This window comes from Podarcis filfolensis, assembly GCF_964270895.1.
Source record: "Podarcis filfolensis genome assembly, chromosome: 8".
Classification (NCBI taxonomy): domain Eukaryota; kingdom Metazoa; phylum Chordata; class Lepidosauria; order Squamata; family Lacertidae; genus Podarcis; species Podarcis filfolensis.
In genome coordinates, this window is record NC_139611.1 from 32542960 (window position 1) to 32558650 (window position 15691).

The window sequence follows — 15691 nt, forward strand, 5'->3', positions numbered from 1 at the left end:
GTTGACGCCTGCCTCCTTAGCCAGCCCGACTGGATGTAAACAAGACTAGCCTAGAGGCAGCATGCAATGGCAGACAGACCCATCTGATCCTTCTCTATCATTTCCCTGACTGTACAAAGAGCAGAGGTAGCTGGTGGGTGGCTCTTCCAAGCAGAGCAGCAGAGTAAGGGCAGAAAAATGAGGCAGAGGGAGCACTGCTGGGTGTCCTAGAAGCTGACTGAGCACCCTCCTTGGGGCCGCCAACCTCCAAGAGGGGAACACACTGCAGGTAAGCTGCATGCTGAGAGCCCAGTGGCGAGCCAAGGCCCAAGAGAAGAAACTGGTGCAGCTTTGCAGGTTTGGGGTAGAGTGCCGAGGAAGGTTAGTGTATTAGCCAACTGAATAAAACCCTTCGTAGAATAGGGGCTATAGCAATAGCAAGCTTTCCCCGGACTAGAGATAAGAAGTGGGGTTCTGAGGACTTGTCTGTTGTAATCCACTCCCAATGGTACATCTCACAGCCCGTATTCTCCCGCTCTCTTCAACTGGTTCATCTGGAGAAGGGGGAACTCTCACTCACCCTTCTATTCATTACCATGTGGCTCAGCTACTTTTTAGATGGAGCACTGACTGCTATTATGAGGAACTGAAACATTTGTACTTTGTAGGTAAATATGCTGTTTTCAGGTGGTTTTAGTAATCACGGTATCTTGGACGCCTTGGGTTGCATTCATTGTCAAGCTGTCACATGTGTTCTGTCTGTTCAGGCATATCCACTTGCCAGATAGAACGAGCCACTCTCCCTTCTCCCCTGTGTGTTCTTGTAGGGGTTTTCCCCCTCCACCTGAGTCAATTGTGGGGGCAGGATGGGGGCAGGCTGGTTACACAAGCGAAAGCTCTTGCGCAAGGCTTCATTTGATGGATTCATTTGGTGAATTCTGCTCCTAGTGTACCAAATTTCAGCATTCTGTCTGTTGTGGAAGTACCCCCACTTAAAAAAAGAAATTCCCAGATGGGATTTCCTGTACTAAAGCTTAGTTCATCCTGACTCCTTTAGCTGTTTTAGAAGGAATACACAGGGATAGGCCCCGTTTTGACTGTCCTTATCCGTTCGGTTTTAAAAAGTTGAAGACCTAGGATTATTTTTTAAAAGGAGAATAATGTGGTATTTTGTGAGGAAAATTCAGAATTTTAAATTGGTCTATACTTTTAATTTCATTTATTCAGGTTTGCACAAATTTTATTTATGTTAACTTGTGTTACATTTGTAGATCTGGAGTTCCTTTTGTTTGTCAATTTTCTGCATTGTAGTAGTCCAGTGATTAGATACAAAGAATTGGATATGAATATGAGGCTCTATTCCAACACACTCTTGGGGTGGGGGCCTTTTCAGCTGTGGTACCCAAGATCTAGAAGGTTTGCCTGGCCCCTTCACTATTTGCTTATAGATAGACTGCTTCTTCAGCAAGCTTTTCAGTAGTTTATCCACATTATTTTATGTTACTATAGGCTTTTTAAAAATCTTTTCAAAATATTGTTGCTGGTTTTATTTTTATTTTTTTAATCCTTTGTAAGCCACCTTGGCTGTTAGAAAGGTGAAGTATAAAACTGAAAATGCATACATGAAAATGAATAAAAGGGCATTCTTGACAATATCTTTATGGTTTAATTTCATGTTACTGCTGTAATTCTAATCTAGGTGTTATAATCTCTTCCTTTAGGTTCTGTATATGAACCCCTTAAAAGCATTAACCTTCCCAGGCCAGATGGAGAAAGTCTGTGGGATAAGCTGGATAGTTACTATCGGATAGGTAAGTCAAAGGAGAGGCAATTTGTTTTGGAAGTAATATGTTTACTTTTTGTGAACGTAACTTATTTAAACAATTAGGAAATCACAATTTTTGTGTCTCATCCTGTGGAACCATCAGTATTGGTGAAAATTCAAATGTTCTTTAAATGGTTTGGAAACTTGAATACCTTAGGGAAGGACTACCTCCTCCCATTTATCTCCATTCTGATCCATGTTGAAGGTCTTGCTCTGAGTTCCACCAGCTGAGGACAAGAACAGGACCTTTATGATGTCAACACTGTGAAATGTCCTCCCCCAGGGAAGTCTGCCTGGTCCCTATTTTGTTGTTGTTGTTGCTAATCTTCTGTCACAGTTAGCTGTTTAAGGAACTTCCTTTGGGGGCAAATGAACCTGTGCTTTCTTCTCTCTGCTATGTTGCTGGGCAAAATACCCTAGTTTCTTGCTGATTTCTTTCTGCTGATATACTTGCTGTGCTTTATGTATTTCTTATTGATTGTTTTATTGTTTTGCTTTATTTTTTCCCTCTTTTACTGTCAGCCGCTTTGCCTTTATTTTTTGAAAAGTAAAAGAAGTAATTTGAATACACAGTTCTACGTTCTTGTAATATCACTGGGATCATGAAAAGTACAGGTGTTTACATTGTAGCAATGCTCACCTGTTTTCACATATTCAATCAAAAGTACCATGTAGACCAGGGGTCGGCAAAATTTTTTAGCCGTGTGCCGGTCCACTGTCCCTCAGACCTTGTGGTGGGCTGGAGAAGCGGCACTGGGGGGGCGGGGCTGGAAGAAAAGGTGAGGGGGGCAAGTAATCCTCCTCCCCAACCCCAGCCGCTGCGCTTTCCTTCACTGGGGCTGCTGCTGCTGCCACCACCACCGCTGCTTCTCGTGGGTAGGCAGAGAGAACTTGTCTGCTCTACTCTCTGGCCCACAGGAGTACCAGGGGGGCGCCGGTGGAGGGAAGATGAGTGGCGCAAAAGGACTGGCTCCAGAGAGGGGCTGCTTAAAATGGTGCTTAGCCAGCTCAGCCCAGCTCCCTTCCTCCTCTAGGCAGAGCGGGAAGAAGCCAGGAGGAAGGAGGGAGGAGGCGCCACTGCGTTGTGTGTGAGGGAGAGGTAGGGAAATGGAATGGCGCAGGGGGGAAAATGGCGCAGGCCGAACGAACAGAATTCCCATGCCGATCTATGGACAGTCTGCAGGCCGGATCCTGAAGGCAGTTGGGCCTGATCCAGCCTGCAAACCTTAGTCTGCCGACCCCTGATGTAGACTAAGATTATATTTGTTCAGGACTGAACATTGCTTATATTCAGAGACATTCAGTTGTTCTGTCACGTTAAATCTATTAAGGCAATAAGCAACCAACAGTGAGCCATACGGCCTGCTCAAATGTGCTGTGTTTTCAAGCAGTGAATGCCTACCCATTTGTTTGAATCCTGCCAGAGTAGGATTCCACTAGAGCAGCGAGCTTAATTATTCAGTGGCAAAAAATAAGCAATGACAGTGCAACATCAAACAGTCAAGCAGATGTACTTGTACTGTATACAACACTACCTTCAAGTAGAGCTTCTCACACAGACCATCCAGTTTAAATTCTAAAACTTGGCAATGGCTAACCTTGCTGCTCTTTGCTATCCTTTTCATAATTATTCAAAAGTATTCATAATTATTCAAAATTATTCATAATTATAAATGCCGTCATTTCATAATTATTCAAAATTGACAGCCTAATCTAGGATGAAGTGCCTTCACTTGAGTGACCCAGCTGGCAAAATTCAAATATAAAGAATTTGTATCTTAAAGTTTAAAATATTTTAAATGAATGTTCATTTTTTATTATGGCAGGTCAGATAAAGAGAGATGGTGGGGGGAATTCTGAGCAGACAGGTCTGCTGACTTATTGTGCTTGGTAGCTGTTGTGGCCAGATTACGGTGTCCACTACAGTGATGGACAGCTTCAATTGGTTGCAACAATTTCTCCCTCCTTTGGCAAGCCAGGATGACTGTGGTGTGCCTGCCACCTTTTTTTTTGCTACCAGTCTTGGCTCCTTTGACATGTGGCGTTGTGAAATTGTGACAATACCCACTTGGATGTTGTTGTGATAAAGCAATGAAACACGAGTGCTGCTAGGGAAATAACACCAAGGACTGCAGGGCTTTTTTGCCTCTTTCTTCTCAGCTCAGTGGATTGCATCCCACCCCAAGTTACTCCCAATGGTGATATGGGACATGGTGTTGTGGCAGGAGGGGCTACAGGCAGAGGAGGAAATCAGAAGAAATTGGGCATCTGTTTCTCCAATTCAGATAGCACAAGAAGCTCTTTGGAGCCCAGTTGTAATGATGAAGTTGTTATTATTTGAGAAACAGCATATTCAGACAAACAGGTTTTTCCTTCTCTGAGCAAGATTCCAGTTCATTTTACATTCTATATTACATTAAATAAATCCATCATTGTTTTTCATCTGTCTCCCAATATAGAAGTTATAAAATGACCTTCTAAAGTAGTAATGGGCTGTTCTTGGAACCTCTAGCCTAGTTAAAATAAACTTTAAAATATTATTGGTAGAACTTCCTTGAGAATAATTAAAATTTATGGTTTTCATTGCTTGTAGGCATTTTATATAAATACTGAATAAAAGTTTACTTGTAAAGAGAGAAGGGACTGAAGACTATCCACAGAGTAAAAAAGATTTTTATTTTAATTTCCCCCCAGAAGCCATAATTGAACCATAAATAGCTTTCACATGGAAGGGCATTTCTTCAGTATTCTGTTCTGAGGTACCAGTATAATGCTCTGAATGTGATTGTTCAATAACTAAACTTTCTATAAAGCATAAAAAGTGGAAGAATCTAAACTAAAGGTGTTATAAAGAAGATAGTAAGATTACATTAAACTAAAAACACAAACTGGATAAAACAAACATAGACATGGCCAACTCTGCACCTGACGCATTGTAAAATAATTTTTATTTTTTATTTTTTGCTACTGGGCAGGATGAGCAAGTGTTAAGGAGGATTTTGCCTCTTATTAGGTGTTGGGGTATGCTAAAATATATGGTATAATGGCAGTTTGTTTCCATGTAGAGTTCCAAAGGAACTAGGAGTTGTAGCTTTGTTCAGGGACTGAAAATTCTGTGATAGCATACTCTAGGCATCTCATAGAACTAGTGTCCTCAGGGTTCCTTGAGGGGATGCTGTCACAGTTAAACTGCTTTTTGTAGTGTAGACAAAGCCTAGGAACAGCAGTCAACAGATGTTGCCAAGAACAGATCCAGAGCAAAAGGCACAAAGAAAAAACAATAGAGAAACATGGGGAAATGGTGAAAACTGATATTCAGTTTTGTATGTGCATCTTTTTCCTTGCAACATCATTAACTTATTTATTTTTTCTCACTTTTCCTTTTCCATGTTATCTGGTTTTTGCAGGTCGTATTCCTTTGTTTAAAAATACTGTACTTTCTGAAACTGGAATAAATTTGAAGTAATAGTAATAATTGTTGTTTATCTTGGCAGTCAAGTCAACAGTGTTACTTTTCCAAAGTCCAACCACTGGCCTCTTTCCTACAAAAACACTGGGTGACAACCAAAGGGCAAAAATACATGACAGTCTTTACTGCGCTGCCTGCGCCTGGGCCCTGGCACTTGCATACAGGTAAAAATGGATGAGTTCTTGTTTGTGTGGTCCAATGCACTTAAGTTACTAGTCCACTAAAATGTTTAGTGACCAGCCTTCCTTCCTTCTTATGCTAAAAAGGCATTTGTGGCAATGGAGTGGGGGTGAGCAGCCACCACAAAGTTTTGTAAAATTTATATGCACTATGTCTCAGGTTGTTGTATTATAATCATTGTCTTCTGCCCTGCAAATCTTAGCAACCCAGAATCTCCTCACTAGATTTTAGCATCACTTTTATCCATGGAAAATCATTAAGGTCAACTACCTTGGCTTCTGTAAGCAGTAGCGGTCATTCTTACATAGCTGATTGTTGGCTTAGCAATTTGCATCTAAAAAGTCATGTTGCCTTTCCTCATTTTCAGTTTCTTGAGTCTTTCTTGAGACCATTTCAGTAAGCACCAAGTAGCTAAACTATGCAGACTCACAGCAGTATACATCCAGTAATGAAACATTCAAAAGTAATATTTGAAAATACCCAAATAACTCAAAACACCCATTAAACTCTTTTACAACTGAATAAAACAGTTAATTTATGTAATTAATCTACATCATTATTATACATTGAAATTATTTGATCAGCAGAGTTCCATGCCAGTCATCAAAAACTGACCCCAATTTCTCCCCCATCCTTAATTATAGAGGCTGTTTCAGCAAATAGAGCTGCCTTGTCTGTCAAATATTGGCACTCTCTATGTAACAATAATATTAATTTTAAAAACACTCCAATAGTTCATTTTCTTAAAAGGAAAAGAAAGCTTCTGAAAACCCTAATAACTAGCACTTGATTTTCTAATCATAGTCTTGCAGCGCTACAGAATTGCTTCAATTTCAATCCTTTCTGTGTGTCTTGTGTGTGGGGATACTTTCCTATAGGAAAACCTAAGCATCTGGGTTGGGGAGAACTAGTGCAAATAGCTTGTGTGAACTAGTGGTACATATATGTGTGTCCTGGTCTTACACTCTGACCGAGTGCCCAGGTTTGCCTGCTCTGTTTGGCAGTAGCTTGCCAGAGTCTTAAGCAGAGATCTTTTGTGCGCTTTTCTGCTGGATCCTTTTTGCTTGAGATGCTGAGGGTTGCATTTTGGACCTTCTGCATGCAGCACATGTGCTCTACTGCTGAGCTTTGGTCCCTCCCACACTTGGCAGATATACCTATTACATTGGGAGCATTAGTAGAGTAGGCAGGCATTAATGTCTGCAGACTAATCTGACTTGATCATCCTCTGGCTTTCTACTACAAGTGCCACTGCATGTCCTCTGCCTCTTCATTAGAACGATTCAGCTTCCAGAAGTCTTCACCTCATTCCTTCCATGTAGTTTTTAGTTAGGCTTTCTGACTACCTAAAATTTAGGCTTCCATTCCTTCCATGTAGGCTGCCTGACTATTTCCTCCACGTGAAAATGTGGCAAAGGGGGCTGCCTTTACCACAATCAAGAGATGGGAAATGTGTACACTCTTTCCCCAGCCTTACACATAGGAGACACATTGGCACCAGTGTTAAATTTGGTTAAGCAGGTTCTACACCTAAGCAGAATTCTTAACCAGTGTTTTGGTCCAGTTGTATTCAGCAGTACTTTCCTTTGAGTGGATTTGGTTAGGATTGTGTCGTATGAGTGTTTAAAAGGTTTAAACTGGTTTTTTTGTTTGTTGTATAACTAATGTATCATGTATACTACTTTGTGAGGATATGTTTGTGAAAATCAAAATATAATTTATGAAATAAATAAATAGAACATTTCCCCCAGGTACCCTAGAGGACTTTGTTTGTTTGTTTGTTTTGCAGGTGTTTATGTTCGCATTCTTAGGTGGGTTCACATTCAGTTGTGGTGTCCTCCACCTGTGGCCCATTGTGTTGACCCAAACAATGTATTTCTGAACAGAACCTGTAAACCTTTTGAGTCAAAATGTGTCCTTGTGCAGTTCCTGCTCTTAATTCTTCCACCTATGTAAGAATGAATAAAAACAGCTTTGTTGTCTACACATAGTTGAAAGTTGTTGTTTTGTATGATTTTGGCTCAGTGGATATCTTTAGTGGTGCCTTGGTGCTAGAATTCAGAAATTAATGGCAAATTGAAATAATGGAAAACAACTCAGTCTTGAAAAAGGAGATGAACATATCAAATGGAAAGCAGAAATAAATGTATCATAATTAATGTATGATACTTTACTACATTGCATAATTAAATATGATGAAACTGTCTAAATTATAAATGATGAGCAATTGTAGCTATAGAAAGATTCATTACAGGGTGGTGTTACCATAGTAACTAGTGAGAATACTTTAAAATATGAATTAGTTTTACAGTGCATCAGTGTTCAATAAATATTTTTCATCTATAAAATAGGATCTATTTTAACTATAATTTTAATTCAAACCAAATTACCTCCCCAGGTGTATAAAGTATGGAACAGAAGTTAACGAAATGAGATGAATAGGATGATAATCGAGCTGTGCAAGGGCTCCAGCATACCTTTCCCAAGTTTGGTAGTTTGTTTTCCTTTGAAGCAGTTCAGAGGACTAAATCACAGCTGTAGTAGTATTGGAGCTGCTACCCTGTGAGGTCTTCGGCTCTGAAAATGAATGCGTCACTCAGGCAGGACCAGTAAGATGGTTTCTTGCCAAAGAATGTTGGAGGATGAGTGGAATTCATGTGAGAAGGAACCATCTCATTGACTCCACCTAGATGGTTCTTTTTTTCAGACACTCCCAGGGCAGCATAGGATTGTGCCTTGGGGAAGTGGTGGGCCTGAGCTGCTGCAGGTGGAGTTATTTGGGCCAGAGCATTCTAAGGTTGGAGGAGAGCACAGCAAAAAGGTGGTGTTGAGGGGTTAGAGCAGATGAGGAAGTCCTTGTCAGCTTTCCAGAGGACACTGGTTTGGCCACTGTGGGAAACCAGATATTGGACCACTGAGTCTGATGCAGTGAGGCTCTTCTTGTGTTCATTACAACTTTTGGGAGAGAAGAGGAAGAGCTAGAAGCAACTAAAGCTGGGCTGGGGACTGATCCCATGGATTAAAAAGTCTGAGAGAAACTGGAAGAGCCATTAGGAAATGAGTTTGTGGACCTCTAATATGTTTCCTTCATGGATTTTGAACACTTGACAAGAGTCCCTTCTTTACATGCCTTCCATCTTCAGCTTGAGAAAGTACATGTGTGGTTGTGCAAGGAGGGTGTCATTCAGACTTCACTTGCCCCATGCCTAGAAAGCACAGGTCTTACAGGTTTCCTGCTTCTCCTTTTCTAGGCATGGGTCTAAGTGGTTTTCCATTTGCCCTGCCACTTTCCCTGGGAAAACCCACTATTTGCTGCTGAATTGGAACAAACATCAATCTGCAGAAAACTTGAATGACATTTGCTCTCATTCAGCAGTAAAGAGCGGCTTTCACCAGGGGAAAGTGGTTGGACAAGCGGAAGTGTGGATGAGCCCAGAAGCAGAGAGAGAGAGGATCAGTGGTCTACACATCATCAGAGATTTGATTTGGCTAAGCCATTCATCTTTCAGCTTTTTAATTCTGTTAGGTAATGCAAACTAAAGCAAAGTGGTGTGCACCCTTATGTTTGCCATGTGTGGAAGCACGAAGTGGGAGCTGTTGTCACAAGTACAAATATCTGTGGGAGGCACAGGTATTTGCCTGAGGTCAAATGCCCATGATTAAATGATTCAAATCAGTGTGTCTTGTGTTCACACATACAGCTGAATTATTGTCTGGGTATCCCACAGTGGCTGCTTAAAAGCTTGTTTCTCCACAACATGTTATGCAGTCCTCTGTTTCCTCTGACCCATGAGCTTTTATGGATTTCTAGAGGTTTAAAATGCATCTAAAGCCCTGAATACCAGTGTGCTTTTAGACACAATGGCTGTTGGTTTCATGTCATGTTTGGATTTACTGGTGATCACTTGGGATTTGAAACCTGCTACATGTACCTTTTACTAATGCTTCTGTGTTCTTGTTTTTTGTATACCTTTTAACACTTCTGTGTTCCTGTCTTCCTAGAAGAGACAACTTCCTTTTTTGTTTCACAGACAAGACAGTAGTTCTAAATTCTCCATTGTGTTGGCCTAACACTCAGTCTGGCCATGCTACTTTTCATGAGCATTTTCCAGAACGACTAGAAGAGATTATGTGTATTCTCCTGGAAACATAATTTTGAAACCTTTTTAGTTATGTGACTTTCCCTGTCCAAGAATCAAGTAGGTAGCCATGTTGGGCTGACGCAGACGACACAAATAAATAAATAAATAAATAAATAAATAAATAAATAAATAAATAAATAAGTCCAGTAGCACCTTAGAGACCAACTAAGTTTGTTCTGGGTATAAGCTTTCGTGTGCATGCACCAGAACAAACTTAGTTGGTCTCTAAGGTGCTACTGGACAATTTTTTAATTTTTTTTAATTTATCCTGTCCAAGAAGTTAGATCAAGCACTCAGTCCCGAGGGCAGGCAACTGCCTTTGGGAGGCTGGCAGAGTGAAGGGAAAACACATAATCTAGTGTTTTCCCTTCATGCTGCCAACCTGTAGAAAGTTAACAAATTTTTGATTGACCTCGTGGTGTAACTTGACTCCAAAGGCTGGGAGGATAATATTCTATTTTTCCTGCGTATCTGTTTCAGCTGAAACTGCTTGTTGTTCCCACCCCTGATCTGCAGCTAAACTTGAGTTCCTGTGGGTTCTCTGAAATGGTGTGTCATTTTGGCAGATGTGGGCAGGTGATTTCATTCACCTAATTTTAACTGTACAATTTTGATTCTTAATTTGGAAGAATTTGAGGTCTTCAAGCACATATTTCAACACTTCCCACAGAAATAGATTGTCATTTTTACTATATTAAAAAAATGCAACCTTTTCTACAAACTCTTAAAATGCAATTTAATCTAGTAGTTCACCTGTTATCTTTGTCCAATTTACTCTAACTTACACTTAAAAGAAATTCCCCTACCTCAAGTTAAGAGTATTTTCAAACTTTAATAATTTTCTATCAAAATCTTCTTTAGCATGGTATAATGCACACTTGTCACTTGTTATCCTTTTAATTTACGTTTTACATTCAGTGTTCAAAATCAGCATATATGGTTTTGGAAGCCCCAGCCTCATTTAGTGGTTGATTAAATATCTGGTGCCATTCACAGTATCATTTTTATAGACATAATTTCCTCTTCCAATTCCCACTACCTACTCATTTAAATAGGTTCGACCTTCATGTTCTTTGAAGGATGCCTTCATATTGAAGAAGTTATGCATGTACCATTTTGGGGATTCAAGTGTGGTTTGTATCCAGAGCTTTGCCAGTATGGTTTTGCTCATGCTTCCCACTGAATTATTAATCCCTTTTAACATTTATTTAATTATTTGAGGTCATGCCCTATTGCAGTTCATGAATTTTGTACTTTATTTCAAATGTCAGATTTTCAGTACCACTGTCAGGGTTTAAAGTGGGAGTCCAGTATGCCCTTTACCTGCTGCCATTTCAAAGATTTGAGCCTTTCCAGGAAGGTCAGCACTGCCTGGAGTCTCTGGTTCAAGTTTCAGATAGTGTTCTCATATCCATAAAGGAATGCAAATGAATATTAAAGGCCTTTCTCACATTACCTTATTGGCATGGGATCAAATCTCTAGATCACTACAGTGACTCCTCCCCATGTCAGCATCTCCACTCCCAGAAACTGTCACTGTGATGGTATGTGGAGAAGCCACAGCGTGAACTCTTTCCACACGGCCTGAAGGATGTTACCCATATGGTGCAAAAGCTACACTGAAACAATTTCCACACTCTATATGCAATGGCTGTAGCTCAATATTCTGTGTCTGCTAGTGGACAGGTGAATTCTAATGTTGTGCAACAGAGGAACCCAGTGCAACAGTTGTACTGGTGATCCATCTAACTCAGTATGTTTACACTAACTTAGCAGCAGCTCTCCGGGATTTCAGGCAAGAGTCTCCCCCAGCTCTACCTTGAGATGCCAGGGATTGAACAGGTGACATTCTGCATGGAAAGCAGATGTTCTACTGCTGAACTATGGCCCATCCCCAAACTGATTGTGCGATCTATTGCACAGTAAAGTTAACAAATCACAAGTACCCTTGTGCATTCTCTTGTGCATCTGAGTTCTGCTAGTGCAAAACATTTCGCTAGCAGAACAAGTATACTGCTAAATTACTTTGACTTCGTACAACATTGAATACAACCATGTCTTTTTTTGCGTCTGCCTGTAGTTTTGGATGGTGTCTGTGGGTTTTTTAAAAATAAAACACCCATACGTTAGCAATGACCTGTTCAAGAATATTGTGTGCTTTAATGGACTTCTGGGAAGATTTTGCTTCTGCTTCCAGTACAGCTTAGACAGGGATAAACCATTCTACAGCAACCAAGGAATCTGATGATATGAAGAACAATTGGGTTAATGCTTGGAAATTTCTTTATGGTTCATTCAAAAAGGTGTTTATCTCCTTAAAATACTACTTCCCTGTGGTCATCAAACTCTGCATTCTTTGTCTAATGTGTGCTACACAGGAAGGTGGTGTTAGTTTAACTGATATATTTATGAGGGAAGAAAAATGACTTGGGAATGCTGAATAATTTACTCCTATATCCAGTCAGCATCACACAGTAGGGAGATAATTTCTTCTTCTTCTTCTTCTTGAGCATTGCTCCAGCTCTGCTAGATTTTCATTGAAGAGCTAATTATAATTTTGTTTTCCTGCACAGACTTTGCATCAAGTGTGGATGATCTCTGTGCCAAACAACTTATATGCCAATGAAATCTTTTTTTTCTTCCTGGTTTAAACTTAGACTTTGTTGTTTTTGAAAGCTGGATAGCTCTATCAGTGCCTTCTCTTGAAATATTCATTTGCCACTGTTTGATTCCTCCGACTGTTTTTTTCCTCTTGGTGAACCTACTCACCTTTTAAAGCCTGTCCTATTCTCTTTTTTTAATGACAGCTCTGTCTGAAGTACCCTTGGTAACTGCAAATCAAAACCCAAAGGTTCTTAACCAGCAGAGTACCTCCTAAGGAGTTCCATTTAATTACAAGATAGAAATGTCAGCTTTTAGAATTTATATGTTTAATTTCATTCCACTGCTTCTAAAAATATTATAAAACACTTAGTAATAAATGCAGTTACTGAACATATTAAAACTGGTGAATAAAAGGTAGCCAGAATGTCTCCTGCGTTCTGTTACTTGTGCCTCTGGAAGGAATCCTTGACATCTTCCTTTCATTATAGCTTTAATTCCTTCTCCCCATGGAATTCATGCAGAACTAGGTAGCGATGATCTGAAGGTTTGTGCAGATGTTACTTTTTCTTTCTATGTTGTCAAAAGAAACAAGATCTTCCTAGAAGCTTTCCCTACTCTTCGTTGAGAGCTTTTGCTTTGATTTCCTGTGTGTTCTCTCCACCTTTGTTGCACAGCTCACACAAGTAGTATTGAAATAAGTCTTAAAGTGAGTGCACAGTTGCACAGTACTCAGTTCTGGCCTTAGACTCTCTTACACTGTGGTGATTGAAAGCATTCATGTAGCACAGAGAGAGGGAAACCTTTTCAACCCAAGGATCGCATTCCTTCATGTAGAAACTTTTGGGCAGTGCATGCTAGTGGTACGCAGGGATCAGAGGCAAAAGTGGGCAGAGCAATGGATGCAGGTCCTTTGTACAAAAGTCAGATTCCCTATGTTTGTTGGAGGTTTCTGGCACCTGCACACATTACACCAGTCTCTATCCAGGCAAGAAAGATTATCACACTTCACAGACATATATTTATGACATGCAGAGACACTTGTGAAGGGTGTGAAGCTGGGGCTAGTGAGTGTGGCCTGCAGAGAGTCATAAAGGCCAGATAGAGAGACCCAGAGGGCCACATTTAGCCCCCGAACCTCAGTTTCCCCAGCCTCCAATATAGTAGAGCAACAGTGATTATTAACTTGCCTGGTGCTTAAGATTTACTAATGCAGGGCACTGTTATTAATTATTACATTTATATCTCACCTTTCGTCCAATGAGGCATACATGGTCTCCACGTCTCCAGCTCTTCAAGGTAGTTTAGGCTTAGAGATGGTGACTGGCCCCCAGGCAAGCTAATGAACTTCATCACCAAGTTGGAATTCGAAATTTGGTCTCCCAGGCACTAGCAGACTACCACCGTCTATATTTTATGTGAATATAATACCAGGAGTGTCAATAACATGGTGTGTCCACCATGTTATGCAATAACTGTGCATTATTCCAGCAGCATTTTCTGTCCCCATCCTTGTTTTACCCTTCGGCCACCACCTACTAGGCCACAGCTTCCACTGGTGACATCTCTCATCTGGGACAAAAATGGGGGACAGTGCAGTTTAATCTCACTCATCCCATGATGAAGGCACATCTTTGCTTGCTGGCACTTGGCAGTCCCAGTACTGTGCATCTTTTTGCAAACTGCGTTGAGAGCCTTCTGGGTCTTCAGTCTGAGATTTGCATGTTCTAAATAAATAAACAAATAAAATGGCTCAATTGTACTTTCAACCCTATAAGTCTGCATATCAGCCATTGTTCCCTAATCCTGCATATCTCTATGCATCACATATTTTCTCCTGTCATTTTTGGTTTCCACTTTCTGAGCCATTGGTAATCCAGGTAATGCATTAAATTTTAAGGAGCTCACATGCTATACAGTAATTGCATTAACAGGCCAAGGAGGAGGGATGAGCCGTATGTTTGTGTGTATGTTGAAGGCTGAATGCCACTCCGCAAGCTAATTTTCCTGGCATTCTAAGTGTCCTGAGCAAATCCGTTGAGTGTATTAAGGTGACAGCTAACTGTATTAATGCCTTAATCACGCATGACACCACCCCTAACACTATGATGACACTGAAGTACACCAGGTGGGTGGAGCCTTTTAATGAGAGGGCAAGGCTTTTGTAAGGACACTGCGAATCATACTGGCATGAGAGGCAGAAGATGCAATGGCCTGTTTCACAGTACTGTCCCCAGAAGTAATACAAAGGAATCTGATGCATTATGCTCACTTCATACTGTTTAGAAATGATTAGCAACATTGCAAACCATCAATATGTCACAGTTATTTGTCAAATAAAAATATTGTTTCTGCTTGCCCTTTGATGATTCATAATTATTTGGATTTACTTTCTTTAAAATTTGTTTTAAACTTTTTAGTACTGTATTCTAAATTGTTGCAACTCACCCTAGACCTTATGGTGAAGGGCAAGTAATACCTTGAAATAATGATGATGATAATCAAAACTAGCAAATAAAAGGGTATCAAGTTTGTGGGCAACCTTTATTTGACTTCATTTCCTGAAACCTAGACATAGTGTTTGATTATTATTGTTATTATTTTTTTAAAAAACCTATTGGCTTTATTGTGGCAAGGTTGATAAGGCCCGAGTGTATCAGACTTTGCTGGTGCCACTATATAAAGCATTCTTAATACTTAATTATCAGGAAAGGGATGCTGGTACCTTTTACTTCCTTCTGAATGCATTTCCAATTTGTTTCACGGGTTATCTCTCTTACCCAGGCGTATTGATGATGACAAGGGAAGGACCCATGAGCTGGAGCATTCTGCTATAAAATGTATGCGAGGAATTCTCTACTGCTACATGCGCCAGGCTGATAAGGTAAAACTCTGCAATGTGGACACAAGCACACACTTAATTCTAAAGGATTAAGTTAATTGTAAGCATTAAAAATGTTCCGACTGGGAATCAAATTAAAAGGGCAGTGGGTGTAATGCCACAATGCAGCCTGTTAGGAAAGGTCACTTCCCAGGCTCTGGGCCCAATGCGTTTAAAAGCTGAAGGCGAAGAAGTGCCTGATGTTGTAAATGAACAACTGAATATATGACAGAAATCCCATCTTTCAGTTGCTCTTGGAACTTAAGCAAACAACAGACGGGAGCTTGCTGGTTTAAGTAATGTTGAAAATGCAAAACAAGCTGGAACACTATGGAAAACATATACAACTGTTTTGGTATTTTAACTTTGGTATGCTTTAAAGGATTGTTGTATTCCCCCCCCCCCCCGATTTTCTTATTTTATCCTTTTATAAACTGCTTTGAGCTTTGTTGTTTTTACGATCAAGTGGTGTGTAAATTTCATGAAATAAATAAATAGACTATCAAATTATAGAGTTGGGAAATTTCCCCCCCGAAAACTGGTTTTGACAAGACACTAGAAGCTCCCTCCTTGTTGTCTTTCAGCCAGCAGGTGAAGACTGTTTTATTCTAACA

At 40.3% G+C, this 15691-nt stretch overlaps 1 protein-coding gene across 10 annotated transcripts in view; it reads left to right on the plus strand.

The window, feature by feature from the left end:
• Positions 1 to 15691, plus strand: part of PHKB (phosphorylase kinase regulatory subunit beta) — a 130392-nt gene that overhangs the window by 19121 nt on the left and 95580 nt on the right. For all 10 annotated transcript variants that reach the window (XM_083626002.1, XM_083626003.1, XM_083625999.1 and 7 more), the window contains 3 exons: positions 1701 to 1790; positions 5299 to 5437; positions 14981 to 15080. In XM_083626002.1, the coding sequence (XP_083482128.1) occupies positions 1701 to 1790; positions 5299 to 5437; positions 14981 to 15080 (329 nt within the window). The remainder of the gene's footprint in view (positions 1 to 1700; positions 1791 to 5298; positions 5438 to 14980; positions 15081 to 15691) is intronic.